General features: G+C 48.4%; 2 protein-coding genes and 1 long non-coding RNA gene across 6 annotated transcripts in view; 1 reads left to right on the plus strand and 2 right to left on the minus strand.

Moving 5' to 3' along the window:
• Positions 1-487: 487 nt before the first annotated feature.
• tbccd1 (TBCC domain containing 1) lies at positions 488-8,074 on the minus strand. The gene is made up of 9 exons (XM_029136938.3): positions 7,878-8,074; positions 4,258-4,322; positions 3,922-4,188; positions 3,578-3,736; positions 3,381-3,497; positions 2,791-3,040; positions 2,494-2,680; positions 1,903-2,409; positions 488-1,536 (listed from the first exon to the last, which is right to left on the minus strand). The coding sequence occupies exons 2-9, from the start codon at positions 4,318-4,320 to the stop codon at positions 1,329-1,331; spliced, it is 1,758 nt and encodes a 585-aa protein (XP_028992771.1). The 5' UTR covers positions 4,321-4,322; positions 7,878-8,074; the 3' UTR covers positions 488-1,328.
• Positions 8,075-8,283: 209 nt separating this feature from the next.
• Positions 8,284-12,996, plus strand: dnajb11 (DnaJ heat shock protein family (Hsp40) member B11). The gene is made up of 10 exons (XM_029136941.3): positions 8,284-9,056; positions 9,556-9,712; positions 10,170-10,267; positions 10,588-10,720; positions 10,814-10,956; positions 11,224-11,306; positions 11,384-11,441; positions 11,517-11,628; positions 11,736-11,895; positions 12,133-12,996. The coding sequence occupies exons 1-10, from the start codon at positions 8,983-8,985 to the stop codon at positions 12,195-12,197; spliced, it is 1,083 nt and encodes a 360-aa protein (XP_028992774.1). The 5' UTR covers positions 8,284-8,982; the 3' UTR covers positions 12,198-12,996.
• Positions 10,841-16,248, minus strand: part of LOC114847339 (uncharacterized) — a 77,096-nt gene continuing 71,688 nt past the window's right edge. For 2 of the 4 annotated variants that reach the window (XR_008693488.1, XR_008693490.1), the window contains 5 exons: positions 14,608-14,774; positions 13,626-13,879; positions 13,002-13,073; positions 11,153-11,245; positions 10,841-10,978 (listed from right to left, as the gene is read on the minus strand). This is a non-coding gene — a long non-coding RNA (uncharacterized LOC114847339). Of the gene's footprint in view, positions 10,979-11,152; positions 11,246-13,001; positions 13,074-13,399; positions 13,445-13,625; positions 13,880-14,607; positions 14,775-16,248 lie in introns of all 4 variants that reach the window. The other 2 variants (XR_008693491.1, XR_008693489.1) reach the window with 2 other exon arrangements.

The raw sequence follows: 16,248 nt of genomic DNA on the forward strand, positions 1-16,248 counted from the left end.
GAGTCAGTGATTCTAGCTCTATTCAGTTTTTCCAGAAAAGGATTACGGCATAATGGCCGGGCACGGTAGGCGTCCATTGACCCCACTTCTGTACTGGCTGGGTCCGGTGCCCACCCCCTCCCGCACCATATTTCACATGCCAGCTCCACCAGCTTGTCCGCGAATGGCGAGGACCTGCCAACTCATGACTTATTTCTGCCTTATGCATCAACCCAGCGTTTAGACCTCAAGTAGCAGATGAAGGGTCAGGAAATGTTCTACTGCAGAAATGTTATACACTCACCCATCCAGTGCAACATAGCAACAGAAAAGTGGGCAAGTCACTTCAGTGACCATGTAACATGACTGCTGCACTGTAGAGAGTAGAGAACTTGTACTTACAGAATTAGATGCAGATTCTACTCTGCTCTATTCACTTTGCAGATTCTCATTAGTTCCTTCCACCAAAAGTGGAATAAATCAAACGCAGATAAGAAAAAGTCAGTGATGCTTTTAGTTAGGTCATTTTTATTTTTGAGACCATCAAACTTTGCTGTGCTTTTCACAGAGGTAAAACCAGGGTCATAATCAGCAGTCAAGCACTTTACAGGGTGAACGTATGACGTGATTATCATCAAAGTCTTCATTACCCAGAACTAAAACTGCTGCTTTTTGTGACATAGGTCTGAATTTGTGAAGTAGGTATGAAATATTAAAATACTTCAGGAATCAGGGTAGTTTTATAAAACAAACTAAATATTCGTACCCATCCAGGGGAATTCATACAAAAATAAATATCTGGTGTCGTGAAGAAATGAAAAGGTCTGCACCATATGAGGAGAACAGACAGTGCACATCAAACATGCTGCATGTGAAGCCACAAATGCTAAGAAAATAGAACATACAAATATAGGCTGTGACAAAATAAACTAAGTACAAGCTGGCTATGAAGCCTTTATATTTATGCCCTCAACCAAAGCAAATCCTGTTCCTCAGTTAAATACAGTGACCTGAGGCAGCAAAACAATAATAACCAAAGTGCTAAATTAATTTAATCTACATTCCTTCTAGAAACTAACATGTTTGTATTTACAAACAAAGTGGGTAGAAATGGGGACAGAGGCTGGAGACAGTAAAGGTGATAAAGGTAACTTCCCTGGTAGCCGGTGATAACAGTCATTATCTTAGAGGTATTAGTTGTTTCTCCTGACCCTCTACACCCACCTCTTCTGTAGCCGCCTTTTCTCAAGAAGAAACTCAGCATTTCAGATTTACTAGAGCCAAATGTGTATAACACATGGACTTTGTTACTAGGACTGTGTTGGGCTACCTCAGCCCGCTGCTGCAGTTCAATAGGCCTTCTGTGACTTCCCCAGCACCCGTCCTCCCATCCCCGTTGGCTCGTTAGCTTGGAGCGTGTCCATTGCAGCCTCGCTTTCCTTTAAAGAGGCCATCGTGGGCGGGATGAGGCTGTCGAGTTCCTGCCGGTGCCCCGTTTCTAAAAGCCACTCGTGGAACCTGACTTCCACCAACTCCTGGAACTGTCTCTTCTGTTCCCTGGAGAACATGAGCCATTAGTTACATGACGAGGATGAATAAATCTGCTTATACACAAAGTGAACCCACTGTCCACTGCCCTGTAGAGTTATGCTTAATGGGTGGTTTTAGCTGCGACCTCAGTAATAAACAGAATTATCACCTATGAGTTATAAGCTTGTAACAGGATTGACGACAGAGCTGCTGTGTAGGACTGCCTCAGACTGTACAGGTGTAGCTAATAAATTGGCCAGTGAGGGTGTTCGTGATCTGCCACCACTGTTCTAACACATTGCTATTGATTGTTGGAACAGCTGCTCCTTCCACTAAGTGACGTGTTATTCTGGTTTCTGCAGTAACTAGATCAAATGATGGTGCGTCACTCACTGGTTTAGCCGGGCCTCCATCACAGTCCTCTGCCAGTTCTGGATCCTCCTCTGCTTTTCGTCCAGTGAGGCCTGGTACTCAGGAGGGAGTTCACCAGGGACTTCACACGTGTCCCCCTCCATCTGGAAAGGCACGACCATGCTGTGAAACTGGGCCGGGGGCAGCAGGCGGTAGCAGGCAGGGTCTGGGTTGATGAGGCCCTCGGCCCCAAGAAGCAGAGGCTGGTCCCAGAGGTTGGGGACCACAGCGAGCCCCACAGTGGCCATATGATCCTCCAAGGAAGGGTAGAAAGTGTGGAAGGGCCCCAGAGTAATGTCTGTGTTTCCAGGAAGGAGCAAGGGGTTGGTGGGCGTCAGCACATGAATAGTGCAATGTGAGGAGGCTCCCACGGCGACCCGGCCAGCCACGCACACCAACCGCACGTTCTGGCAGCCGTGGATGTGGACGCTGGTCTCAACAGGACCCAGGACCACTGTGCTATCATGACACTTGTCCAAGCTGACGGATCTGCATTAGTGCGGATAAAACACAATACATGACCTGTGTCCCAAAACCTTTACCGTATAATTTGCAATATTGGACTGCCTTTACCTGAGAGGTGAGAGGAGGTAAATGAAGGCTTCTGAGCATCTGTGGATTTTTATGTTGGCGCCCGTCAACTTGTCTGAAGATTTAGCCAGAGTCTGTTTGAAAACCTGGGACATCAACACCATCTTGCTGCCCGGTGGAGCTTTGTGGGTGTTCCTGGCTATTTTAGCTCTCTTCATAGTCCCCTCCACTAAATAAAGAGTAATGTACAACAGCAAAGCACTTTAGAATCTGTCAGTAGTTTATGCATAACACACATGAGGGAATGAGTAAGGAATCTATGTCTACTACAGATGTGACCTTGTTGAGCCCAGGCTAGTTTCTTGCCTGACTGCAGACAGGCAGTCATTCCAAACGGGTTGAATGTGAGGTTCTGCTGCAGACACGACAGGAGCTTGTGCAGAGTGAAGGAGCGGCTGATTGTGGAGTAGCCAGCTTGTGCCTGAAGTGGACCTTTGGTCAGCAGCCTGTGAACAGGTTGGACAGCTGTACCGTGGCCAACTGAGCCTTCCAACAGAAGGCCCAGGCTCCGCACAACCTCCAGGGAAACCTGACAAATGACAGGTCAGGTCAGCTACAGCGTCGTAAAAGCTGCTTTCAGTTAACATCAAAAATATAACCTGCTTTGATTGGGTTGACTGAAAGAGAAACACCATATGTAGTCCGGTCAATAAATATTGGGACACTGTGACAATTCCAACATTTTAAGTTCTCTATACCACCAAAAGATGAAATAAAATGACCAAGATGTGCTTCAACTGCAGACCATCAGCTTTAGTTTGAGGGTATTTACATCATACAATCATACAATACATATACATACATCATACAATATTTATGGACCTGGCTGTATATCATATTTTTACGTGCAGTGGAGGCTATCAACACACCTTGCAGTCTCTGAGGGTCTGTCCAGATTGTGACAGCTGGCCTGGCTCAACCAGCAGCTCCAGAATCTCTCTTAAGTGACTCTGCACGAATGACAAGTGGGCCTGATCGTCCCAGTTCTGATGAAACAAAGACACATTTAGTCTTCAAACATCACAAATGACCAGCAGGTAGTTACCACAGAGGAAATATTACAGACCTTGTTCTGAGAGCTTGTCTTCGCCTCCCGGTCGGATGGAGATGGAGATCGAGTACGGTGGCTTGGCCACTCTTCACCGATCAGAGATGTCCGCAGAGACACACGATTAAGTTGCTGGATGTAGAGGAAGAGGAGGAACTGGAGCGTGTCCACAGACAACTGGAAAAGAAAAAACATTGAAAAAAAAAAAACATGTAACTCCAACCTTTCAGGGAAAATCACTAACCTCAGTACACGAAGCCTTACAAAAGATTCACAAAATGAATGCAAGTGGGACGATGAGACAATATGACATCCTGAGTTAAGTGAGTTGGTTGCTAAGGTAACCGTCTTCCACCCGTTACCTTGCTCCTTTGTTGGTCCAGCTCACTTTTGGAAGAACACTGTGAAAGGCACTCGGCCCACTCCAGCCTCTCCTCTGGAGGGTGGCCTATGAGAAGGTCGAAGGTCTCAAAGTAGAGCCACGCGAGGTCCTCCGGAAGCTGCAGCTTTCCACAGGCAATATGCCTCCACATAGGCCAGCGCAGGACGGGGAAGCAGCCATCACGCGTCCGCACATACGTGGCCATCTTACGTAGATAGTGTAAGCTGAGCTTGGAGGATGGAGCCACCTGGAACGGTATAGAATGCAGTTATTCCACTACATTCACACCTCCACATCACTGAGTAGGCGTATTTACCTGCAGAGCACCTAGTAAGAAGAGCTCCATGCGAGGCCATATGGTCACAGTGTCGACCTCCATGGCTACAGAGAATGGGAACAAACACATGGACGTTATCTATGCAAGTGTGTATGAGGGTATTAAAGTAAGTAAGTATCTACATATGAGAATCAGTTTTTTCACCACATACTATGACCATTTTTATCACATACCGAGACTTTTTTTAACGTCATGGATGTATGTATGTATGTACCTACATATCTACAGTTGGTGGGTGGTTGTATATATGTATATATACATATATACACACACTCTATTCTCACCCTCCGCGGGTGGTCTCATCCACTTTCCAAGCTCGGGTCCTCTACCAGAGGCCAGGGAGCTTGAGGGTTCTGCGCAGCATCCTTGCCGTTCCCAGGACTGCACTTTTCTGGACTGAGATTTCGGATGTTTTTCCAGGGATCTGTCGTAGCCACTCCTCCAGTTTGGGGGTCACAGCCCCCAGTGCTCCGATCACCACAGGCACCACTGTGGCCTTCACCTTCCAAGCCTTCTCCAGTTCTTCTCTGTGCCCTTGGTATGTCTCTAGTTTCTCATGTTCCTTTTTCCTGATGTTGCCATCGCTTGGTATTGCCACATCCACCACTAGGGCTTTCCTCTGCTCTTTATCCACCACCACAATGTCTGGTTGGTTCGCCATTACCATTCTGTCAGTCTGGATCTGGAAGTCCCACAGGATCTTGGCTCGCTCGTTCTCTACCACCTTGGGAGGTGTTTCCCACTTTGACCTTGGGGTTTCCAGTCCATACTCCGCGCAGATGTTCCTGTATACTATGCCAGCCACTTGGTTATGGCGTTCCATGTATGCTTTGCCTGCCAGCATCTTACACCCTGCAGTTATGTGCTGGACCGTCTCTGGGACCTCTTTGCACAGTCTACACCTTGGGTCTTGTCTGGTGTGGTAGATCTGGGCCTCTATGGCTCTGGTGCTCAGGGCCTGCTCCTGTGCAGCCAGGATGAGTGCCTCTGTGCTGTCCTTCAGCCCAGCCCTTTCAAGCCATTGGTAGGGTTTGTTGAGATCAGCCACTTCAGTTATGTTTCGGTGGTACATCCCGTGTAAGGGCTTGTCCTCCCATGATGGTCCCTCTTCCAGCATCTCATCCTCTGTGCTCCACTGCCTGAGACATTCACTCAGCACGTCATCTGTCGGGGCCTTATCCTTGATGTACTTATGGATCTTGGATGTTTCATCCTGGATAGTGGCTCTCACGCTCACTAGTCCTCGGCCTCCTTCCTTGCGGCTAGCGTATAGTCTCAGGGTGCTGGATTTGGGGTGGAACCCTCCATGCATGGTGAGGAGCTTTCGTGTCTTAACATCTGTGGTCTGTATCTCTTCCTTTGGCCACCCTTTTATTCCCGCAGGGTATCTGATCACTGGCAGAGCGTAGCTGTTTATTGCCTGGGATTTGTTCTTGCCATTGAGCTGGCTTCTTAGGACTTGCCTTACTCGTTGGAGGTATTTGGCTGTTGCTGCATTCCTTGTTGCCTGTTCAAGGTTGCCGTTTGCCTGTGGTATTCCAAGGTACTTGTAATTGTCCTCAATGTCTGCTATTGTTCCTTCTGGGAGTGAGACCCCTTCTGTGTGGATTACCTTGCCTCTCTTTGTCACCATCCTCCCACATTACGCGACCCCGAATGACATCCCGATGTCCGAGCTGTAGATCCTGGTGGTGTGGATCAGCGAGTCGATGTCTCGCTCACTCTTGGCGTACAGCTTGATGTCATCCATGTAGAGGCGGTGACTTATGGTGGCCCTGTTCCGGAGTCGGTATCCATAGCCAGTCTTGTTTATTATTTGGCTGAGGGGGTTCAGACCTATGCAGAACAGCAGTGGGGACAGTGCATCTCCTTGGTATGTGCCACATTTGATGGATACTTGGGCAAGTGGCTTCCCATTGGCTTCAAGTGTGGTTTTCCACAACCTCATTGAGTTTGCAATGAAGGCCCTTAGAGTTCTGTTGATGTTGTACAGCTCCAAGCATTCAGTGATCCATGTGTGTGGCATTGAGTCATAGGCTTTCTTGTAGTCGATCCAGGCTGTGCACAGGTTGGTGTGTCGCGCTCTGCAGTCTTGGGCAACTGTTCTGTCAACCAGGAGCTGGTGTTTGGCTCCTCTGGTATCCTTACCAATGCCCTTCTGTGCTTCGCTCATGTATTGACTCATGTGCCCACTTATCTTAGCTGCGATGATGCCTGACATGAGCTTCCATGTTGTGGAGAGACAGGTTATTGGCCGGTAGTTGGATGGGACTGTACCCTTTGAGGGATCCTTCATTATCAGGATCGTTCGCCCTTCGGTTAGCCATTCAGGGTGAGTCCCATCCCTTAGCAGCTGGTTCATTTGTGCTGCCAGGCGCTCATGGATTGCAGTGAGCTTCTTTAGCCAGTAGGCGTGGATCATGTCAGGGCCAGGTGCTGTCCAGTTTTTCATACCTGAGACTCTTTGTTGGATGTCTGCCACTGTGATAGTCACTGGATTCTGTTCAGGGAGGTTGCTGTGGTCTTCCCTCAGATCCACCAGCCACTGTGCATCTCTGTTGTGTGATGCCTCCCTCTCCCATATACCCTTCCAGTACTGTTCAGTTTCCAGCCTTGGTGGGTCTGCTCTGCTGTTATTACCCTGCCATTGAGAGTACACTTTCGCAGGTTGTGTTGCGAACAGCCGGTTTATTCGTCTGGCTTCGTTATCTCTGGTGTATCTCTTTAGGCGGCTGGCCAAGGCTTGTAGACTTTGCTTGGCAGTTTAGAGTGCTTCAGGTATGGGCATCTGGCTGTACCTTTTGGGCATCGGTCTTTTCATTGCCCCTCTCTGGGCCTCTGTCATTTGGCTCACTTCCCTCCGAGCTGCCTTGATTTTTGCCTCCAACCTTCGTTTCCATGGTGGGTATTGTTTCTCATGGCTCCCATGGTTGCTCTTATAGCCAAGCATCTCTAGGATCACTGATGCTGAAGCGTATATCAGCTCATTGGTTTCTGTGATTGTTGTGGTAGGGATCGCTCTCAATGCTGCATTCACATCTTCCTATATATATATATATATATATATATATATATATATATATATATATATATATATATATATATTAAAATATTAAACCTAATTTCATTTTCTTTTTAAGATCAATTCAATCAGATTTACTTTCTAAAAGCTTCACCACATTAATTTGGACAAATTATACCATTTTAAGAACCAAACTCACTTTTACGGCACCTGTAACAAGACAATAACTGGGTCAGCATGAGCCGAACTCCAGAAGGATGGGGAGCAATATTAACAATATTAGAACACGTGTCCCGAGATGCTAACCGAACCACGACATCTGGCTCCGGCTGGACCAGGCTGGTGGCTCTAACGCCTGACCCGGTTCTGTAACCTAAGGTTCCGGCCCTGTTACGACAACCATTACACAAACCTCAGCCTGCCTCGTGTTGGCAGCCAGACGACAGAGGCATGAAGGCAGGAACACACCGAACTGAGCAGCGGTACCGTAGGTACCTTAGCTGCCGCTAACTAGCACCGCTAGCACAACGCGTCCGCAGTCAAACTGCGGCAGTAGCTATCTGAACGTGGGTCTTACTTTATAGGTTCGGTTCCTTGCAGCGCTGCTCCGTCTCCGAGAGAGTCGGCTCTATGGTTCGGCTCGAACATGCGTGATAATCTACGAGTTCTGCCCTCGACCCGGTTTGTTGTGGTTCGAGTCAGTCTGACGTCTGCGCTTCTTCCTATTTGGCGCTCAGACCTGATCTGACATCTGTTGCGCGCACCTCACGGATACGCGCTTAATGCTGCGTTCAAGTACTATCAGGAGAATTGGCGACTCTGAGCAAGTTCAGAATACTGACGGCAGGAAATGACAAATCTGGATTCTGATCGTGTGGAGACTCCAACCTTACTTAGTGTAAGTTTGGGTCTGAAAATATGGGAGACGATTTATGTATATTTCTTAATTTGAAAAGAGAACAGGAACAATACACAGTCCAAACAGTTTATTTACTCCTTGTGGAGTTGTACCTAGGTGGTGGACAATCGGTTTCATTTGTGTAAACAAATCAGTCAAAACATCAAACAAAAAAAACCTACAGTCTTCACCTGTTTGTTTTCCCGTTTGACTGATATGTGTGGCGTCTTCTTCTGCAGATCAACCCATTAATACCGACGCCTGTGCACACTCTCACCTGATCCGTGCTCTGGTTAGACGCGGAGTTCACACTAATGAAACGAAGCTAAATTGATGCACTTGCTTTTTAATCCTGGTATGATTTAAATATGAGCGCTCTCACACTCTCTGATAGACAATCACACTCCCAGAAAACTGAACCACAGTCATTTCCATGATCACTACAAGCTACAACTGTATCTCTTCGTTCGTGACCATTTTTGATCCATACTGGACTGAACTACATTGTACAGATAACACATTTGTAAATATACTTTGCATGTACTTAACTGTATTCAAACATTATGTGATTACTACTCAGATATTATGCGCAGTTTATAAATAACAATGATGTTTGTAAATGATGACGATAAAGGAGAGTGGTTCCTTTAACAGCGGGCGGAGTTTGACAGACGTGCAGTGGGCGGGGCTTGTCTGACAGGAGGAAGAACGTTTGTGACTGGCAGCAGGACGCGACCCACCGAAGCCGGCTGTTCTCGAACCAGCTCCTTCCCGAACCCAACTTATGGCGAACAAAGGGATGAATCTGTGCCGTGTGTGCTGCCTGCTCCTCTATGTGATCTCAGCGGTGCTGGCCGGGTACGTAGTCCGCGCTGCGACGCAGCGGCGCCGGTTGGTACACATGTTCCACCGTGATTGGTCCAGAACTGGTGTCCGTGCGTGTAGTGGACCCGGGCGCCGGCAGAGACGCGTCGCTGCTGTCTCGCTCGTGGGTTCTACCCAGGAGGGCAAACCCCACGCTCTAGGCGATCCGCTAGCCTTGTTGGCTACAGGCTAGCCCGCTGCGGTGCCGGCTAGCTATGCCCGCGCGCCGCCGGAACTCGCCTGGAGATCGTTGCATCTTTTTAGTCTCTGTGGTGCGAATGCGGCGCGGGGACATTTTGATGTCCGTTCAGTGACGCACAACTCAGACTTGAACCGCTCCTTTCGGCGAACTTGCTTTTCAAGAACGTCAACTCTGTGGACTGTACAACCCGGTCGCTTCCGAGCGCTAGCCCCATACAGTAGCTGGCTAGCTAACAGCGCGGGTCAGCGATGCCGGCTGGCCTAGCGTTCACCGTGTGCCTCTCTCCTTCAGGCGAGACTTCTACAAGATCCTGGGGGTGAGCAAGTCGGCCTCCATCAGGGACATCAAGAAGGCCTACAGAAAGCTGGCTCTCCAGCTGCACCCCGACCGGAACCCCGACGACCCCAAAGCCCAGGACAAGTTTGCAGACTTGGGAGCCGCTTATGAGGTGAGACGTAGTGTTTGCTTGACGCCAGCCAAGCTGAGCAGGTGCGCGTACTTTAGGCCGAGACACGCGTGTGTTTACACCGCTGTCAAGCAGGTGTTTAACGAAATGTGTGATTGTGCGGAAGCGTCGGAACAAACGTCTTTTGTACGCTGCCTTTGGTTGTTGTTGGAAACGGTACGCGCGCTGTGATTGGTCCAAAAGACCGTGTGGCTGCATTTGATTGGTTGTTACGTTGACCCTCCGGGCTTTAGTAAAGGCCGACGTGGAGTGATCGGAATGGATTCATAAGCTCAAAACGATTAGAAAACATTTAATTTATTGTGGCATGTGCAAAGAATTAACAACATCATTTAGTCCTATGTTCCTCTGTTTATGTGTGTAAAGAGCTGATGATGGTGCTGCGGTGCGTCCATGCAGACTTCTGCTGCTCTGTGACAAACGGCTGGTTGATTTGCAGGTTCTCTCTGATGAGGAGAAGAGGAAACAGTACGATAAGTACGGAGAAGATGGACTCAAAGAAGGTCACCACAGCTCGCACAACGATATCTTCTCCAGGTCAGTTGCATTAGCTCAGGGGCTTTTCCACCTGCCTACAAGCAAGGATTTACTTTAACAGGAGGACAATGCATCAACCCAGCAAAACTCACCCTCTGTCCTAGCAGACATTCAGCTGATTACTACAGTTTAAATGGTGATAAATAAGTCACATTAGTTTGAGCCGGTGCTGTCTGTGGGTTTAAACGACTGCGTAGGTTCTCTCTGGGTCTCCAGAGAGGAGATACGATCCTTCTGGGGGCAGACGTTGTAGAAATGGATGGAAGTGGGATTACCTGGTCCATATCTGGTGCACTTCTCTTACTATCGTCTTTTTTTAGCTTCTTTGGTGACTTCGGCTTCATGTTTGGAGGCAACAGACAGCAACAGGACAAAAACATCCCCAGAGGAAATGACATAGTGCTAGACCTGGAGGTCACACTTGAAGAGGTGTATTCTGGGAACTTTGTGGAGGTAGGGATGAAGTCCAGGGTCTCAGAATTAATATTTAATAAAGGGTTGTAAAGTAAGTAATTGGTTACATGTGTGTTTGTGTCTTAATTAAAGGTTGTTCGTAACAAGCCTATAGCCAAAGAAGCTCCTGGCAAGAGGAAGTGTAACTGCAGACAGGAGATGAGGACAACACAGCTCGGACCCGGGCGCTTCCAGATGACTCAGGAGACAGTGTGCGATGAATGTCCTAATGTGAAGTAGGTCACTGCTTTTCTCTAACTGTGGGAACAAGGAGCACATTAGACGACCGCGGGCCACGGCCAAGCAGGCTCCAATTTCTATGGAGGGAATAACATTACAGCTGTGACTAGAGGGAAAATGTTTTGCCCTAATACAATTAGTACAAAGAGCATGATTAGTGCAGCTTTTATCAGTGTAGTTTACAACATGTACCTGTTCTCGTTCGTTATCTCTTAGCGTCATCTCTCAAACGTGTCCCATGTTCTGTGATTTATTTCTGCCAGGCTGGTAAATGAAGAGAGGACCCTGGAGGTAGAAATTGAACAGGGTGTGAGAGATGAGACAGAGTATCCGTTCATCGGAGAAGGTGAGCATGCAGTTCAGAACCTAAAGAAGGAAATGATGTTTTCCCCACATCTGACACCTTAATGTTCTTTGTGACAGGGGAGCCGCACATCGATGGGGAGCCTGGAGATCTGCGCTTCCGCATCAAAGTGCTGAAGTAAGATGCTTTATTTACAAGTGTAACAAAGTTCTGACAACAGAAATGTCACCATGGGCTTCCTTTTATCTCCAGACATCCTGTGTTCGAACGCAGAGGGGACGACCTCTACACCAACGTGACCATCTCCCTGGTGGAGGCTCTGGTCGGCTTTGAGATGGACGTCATACATTTAGATGGACACAAGGTTCTGATCAATTCTAATTATTTTAGAGCTAAGATGCAGTCTTTAGAACCTTTTTTACAAAAAGTGGTTGAATGCATGTGTGTGCTCTGTCTGTGCTTTGTGGTCAGGTCCATATTGTTAGAGACAAGATCACCAGGCCCGGTGCCCGGATGTGGAAGAAAGGCGAGGGCCTGCCCAACTTTGATAACATCAACATCCGGGGATCCCTCATCATCACCTTCGACGTGGACTTTCCTCAGACACAGCTCGACGAACAGCAGAAAGATGGTGAGAATGAAGGAAGTGCTGTGAGTTAGAGAGAAAAGTCACCACAAAAAGATTCAGATCGGAAGTGCTGTCCCATGATTAGTACCACGGCCGTGTGGACTGGAACAACTGACTGTTAGCTTTGTGAGACTGTGTGATCACTGGGTTCTTCCTGGACAACTTGGTACAGTTCTTGTGAATTCTGGTTAATGACAGATGGCTGAAGTGCTGCTAATGGTGTCCGTTGTGTTGTTGCAGGAATTCGGGGTCTTCTGAAACAGGACTCTGTACAGAAGGTTTACAATGGACTACAGGGATACTGACCCACCAACACACAGGCTGGACTGAGCTCCCTGCGCCTCCATTGTTCTCAGGATGGTGTGGATCCAGTTGGTTTTTACTCGCTAGCGTCCTGATGGCAACGGCACATTTGCAGACATTTTATTTTGTGGATGAATTTGGAGAGATGCCATATTTGTTTTGTTCCCACACCATACTGTAATAATTTCATTTAAAAACCCACATTCACCTGTTTCTGTCTGAGCGTAATGTTGATCAGCCAGTTCGTCTCTGGAGGCGACGCTGCTCATTCTGCCGGAGGATGAGCTCGGGACAAGCTGGACAGCCTCCTACTTCCACACCACACATTTCTCCTGCCATTCTTTTTATTTAATTTTTCTATTGCTTTAAATTTAGTTTTTTGAATGTATGATCTTTTTGCTCGGGTCAGATTCCAGTTAAAGAAAACAACAACAGGGAAGAACAAATTTGTCTTTTCGTTTCCTTATTTATGTTGGCTCTTCCTGTTTTTCCCCCACGTCCGCTGTGATGAGAGTTGAACTCTTCCATTAAAACGGTGACGTCTGAGTAAATATCCCAGTTTGAACCTCCTACAGAGCCACTACACACTCTCCCTTCAGGCCATCGAGCACCAGCTGCTTCGATTTAAGCTGGGGTTTGAAGAGTTCTTTGTTTTTATCATGAACAGCAACACTGCCTCTCAGTCGTCTGTGTCGTGACCTTAAATGTGAATAATTAGGCCGTTTTAACTGCGTGTTCTTGGGGATGATGTACTTTCAACTGACAAAATAAAGACTTTCTATTCCCATGTCATACCCCACACTCACCAGCAGATGACGCCAGAGTGATTGCCCAGAGCTCCACCGGGAGGTGAGGCACAGCCGAAGGACCAATTCATCCTGTCGGGACAGAAGGCCTTTAACATGATGAATATAACATTAAGGAGTAAGTCAAAATTTGGCCTGATTAAAACATAGCAAATAAAAACTGTCGTTTTTATAATTTAGGCAGTTGCACTAAACCGTCCTGGTCTCCAGTCATTCTAAATCAGAGAAAAACGCTCACATATAATGATACGCTTATTACATCATGTGCATGACAGATGAGAAACAGACAGCTGAGTTTCACTGCAGGGTTTTGGCCATAAACGTCCCACACAGCTCTCATTTCAGCTCGTTTTCTGTCTCGACCATTTCCAACAGTTATAAACAGTGAAAGTAACAACCTCTGAGTTTCTCCTGTGCAGTTGATGAGGAAACGTTGAGATGCGCTGCAGAGAAGCATGTGGTGAAGACAGTGAGCGTTAGGTGAAGTAAAATGTGGATTCCTGCACATTTCAATATGAGCTGGAACAAATGTTGCCTTAGAGGGTGAAGTGTGGGTTAGAGGCGTGTGTGGTCCATGTGGAGGCAGGGTGACCCCGTGACCCCGGCCTGAACCCCCGGACACACCTGTGGGTGGAGCCAGTGAGCCCGGGTGGGGCAGGGGATGTCCCAGGAGCTTCATCACACATCTGCTCAGCAGAACTCGACGCCGTCGTACAACATGTACTTGTGAATGAACGTGTGTTTCCCGTGGTGCGCTGCCTGTGTGTGTGGCCAGTCTGTGGATGATGGACTCCCACAGAGATAGCAGGGCTGTGGTGAAGGGAGTTTCCTTCCCGGCCGACCGCACATCCCCAAGTCATTTTCAGGCTGAAGAGGCTCTGGAGAGCAGAGGAGAAGCTTTGTGATGATCAGACACACAACGTCTCACTGTTACTGCGGACTCTGACGCCGTCAGGAGGAGCCGTGGCCGAGCGGCGCCGCTGTTCATTCTGTCTGTGCTCTAAGTGATTGTGTTGCTCCACATCTCTGCAGCGTTGTGTGGACCTGCTGTCTGTCACTTTGTCTTTGTCTGAACTTTGCATCTTTGTTTTGGCTTTTTGCATATTTCATGTCCTTTATGTCCTTTGTGTTGTGTGTTTTGTAATAGTTGTTCGGGGCAACTGTCGTGACCTTATTACGAGCTGAGCTTCTGAGCACAGAGGCCGACTGAATTATGTCGGGGATTTTTCAATCAACCGCAAATAATAGATTTTAACCACTTGTAATTACGAACGGAGGAGCACTTGAGGGCAGCATTGCCTCTTCAATCACGTGCGTCTCTAAATCACTTTTTATTACCGAGGACGCTCACCAGAGCTCTGTGAACTTTCTCTGTGTGGAGGTTAACAAATGCGTGTGCGCGAGAGCCAGTTGTTGATGCAGTTAAGTGCAGGGATCACACTTGACCCTGAGTGTAATGACTTGTAAGCGTAGCTGCAGGGTCAAGTGAGGCACAGGCTGGTGTGTGTGTGTGTGTGTGTGTGTGTGTGTGTGTGTGTGTGTGTGTGTGTGTGTGTGTGTGTGTGTGTGTGTGTGTGTGTGTGTGTGTGTCACTTGGTCATGTGACCTCCTCTGGGTCTGAGGACACGGCTCCAACAGCTCTAAAACTAAAACTGTGAATCCTCTCCTGATCCGTGTTGAAACACAAACACTGTCATCTGTCACGGTCGAGTTTCTGACCCAGCAGAAGACAGATATCAGCACCAACTGATGCCAGCGCCTCGGAGACTCTGCCTGAAATAAGAAATGTTGAGGGACAAAGACTACAATTTGTGGGATCTGAGCATAAAGCAAACAAAGGGCAGCTTTTGTGAGGAATAATGCTTGTCAGCCGTGTCCGTCTTCGCCACAGCTTTGAACACTGCTGGGGATGTCCATCGCTCCACTGTTGCTATATTAAAGCCAGTCACCTCAAAGGGAAAAGCCTCAACTATTCAACAACTGAACGGTGGGGCTCTCATTATGGCCAGTGTGGGCAGGAACATGTGGCTTGGAGGTTTTCAGCTGGGCGACTTTAAGCCCTCCTGTTAAACGGGACGCGCTGCTGTTTATCCCAGCGCCTTTCTGGGGCTAAACATAGTCAGCTGTCATTACGGATCGCACTCTCTCCTCCTCGGTCTCTGTCCTCCCCCTCGCTCACATTTATTTATCTCTTCCCTCCCAGTTGTGTCATCTAATGACCCGTGTTGTGTTGTTGCTTGAAGGGGCCGATGGCTGTCTGGCTCCCACATCCTGAGGAGGGGACGCGGTGGCTGCAGACCACCTATAGGGATGAAAGCCGCAGCGTCTATGGACGCATTCCTCGGGCGACGTAAAGCCGACAGCGCTGTTACATGAGCAGCAGTCCTTCATGAAGGAAACACCGGCCACATTAGAAATCCTGCATGCTCAGCTTATGAAATGATGTAAATATGTATTAGTGGCTGTGGGAGGGTGTCGGTGAAAGCGGCCTTTGTGTCTGGAGCAGAGCCCTCTGGTGGACCCTCCCCTCAGCGCGGCGCTGCCCGGCCCCGTGGTGGCGGATCACAGTTAATAACTGTGTGGTGGGCTGTCAGAGCCACTTAGGCTGACGCTGGACAGACCGGGCCAGGCCGGGTCCGCATACAGAGCCGGGACCCCAGACGAGGAGGCAGCGGGATGGTTGGAAAACTAATAGGAATATTACAGAAACACAGAGTGTGCGCGGACGGGGCAGCTGCTGCAGGACGGCTGAAGGAGCAGCCCCCCGGTTCTAAGCCCGGTTCTAGCCCGAGGTCACCAAGTCAAGTGGATTCAGATAAGTAACGGGCCCAGCACCAGCTCTGATCATCAGCACCAGACGTTATCTGACCCTCAACAAAGCACCTCCACAAAGCTTATCTGATCCCCTGCTTGTAAAGCTCGTCCTCCAAACGAGCAGCGTCACGCCAACGGGCCAATGAGGGCCCGGCGCCGCCGTCTGTCTGTGAACTCCAAAGTCCAGCTCATCCCTGTTGACCAGATTAGATAACCCGCTCTTAAAGGCAGGGACGCTGTTTGCTCAGTGACTCCTCTCCGCCCTAATAGTATCTGATCTAATGGGAGATTGCAGGCTGCTTGTTGACAGTGCAGATCCACTCAGCGTCATGGCAATGGCCAAACAAGAGGGGAAACAAAGCAGGGCTGCCTTTAGTACCTGCAATTACTGGATGAGTATCAGCTTCTCTGCTTAAAACCGGCAGCAATAAAT

This window comes from Betta splendens, chromosome 21 (genome assembly GCF_900634795.4).
Source record: "Betta splendens chromosome 21, fBetSpl5.4, whole genome shotgun sequence".
Lineage (NCBI taxonomy): Eukaryota > Metazoa > Chordata > Actinopteri > Anabantiformes > Osphronemidae > Betta > Betta splendens.

Excerpts from the sequence above, each read along its gene's own strand:
- tbccd1 (XM_029136938.3), bottom strand. The coding sequence starts at position 4,320 with ATGGAGGTCGACACTGTGACCATATGGCCTCGCATGGAGCTCTTCTTA. Across the intron at positions 3,737-3,921 it reads TGGACCAACAAAGGAGCAAG|TTGTCTGTGGACACGCTCCA; the intron begins GTAACGGGTGGA and ends TTTCTTTTCCAG. Across the intron at positions 3,041-3,380 it reads AGACCCTCAGAGACTGCAAG|GTTTCCCTGGAGGTTGTGCG; the intron begins GTGTGTTGATAG and ends GTCATTTGTCAG.
- dnajb11 (XM_029136941.3), top strand. The coding sequence starts at position 8,983 with ATGGCGAACAAAGGGATGAATCTGTGCCGTGTGTGCTGCCTGCTCCTC. Across the intron at positions 9,057-9,555 it reads ATCTCAGCGGTGCTGGCCGG|GCGAGACTTCTACAAGATCC; the intron begins GTACGTAGTCCG and ends TCTCTCCTTCAG. Across the intron at positions 11,629-11,735 it reads TACATTTAGATGGACACAAG|GTCCATATTGTTAGAGACAA; the intron begins GTTCTGATCAAT and ends CTTTGTGGTCAG.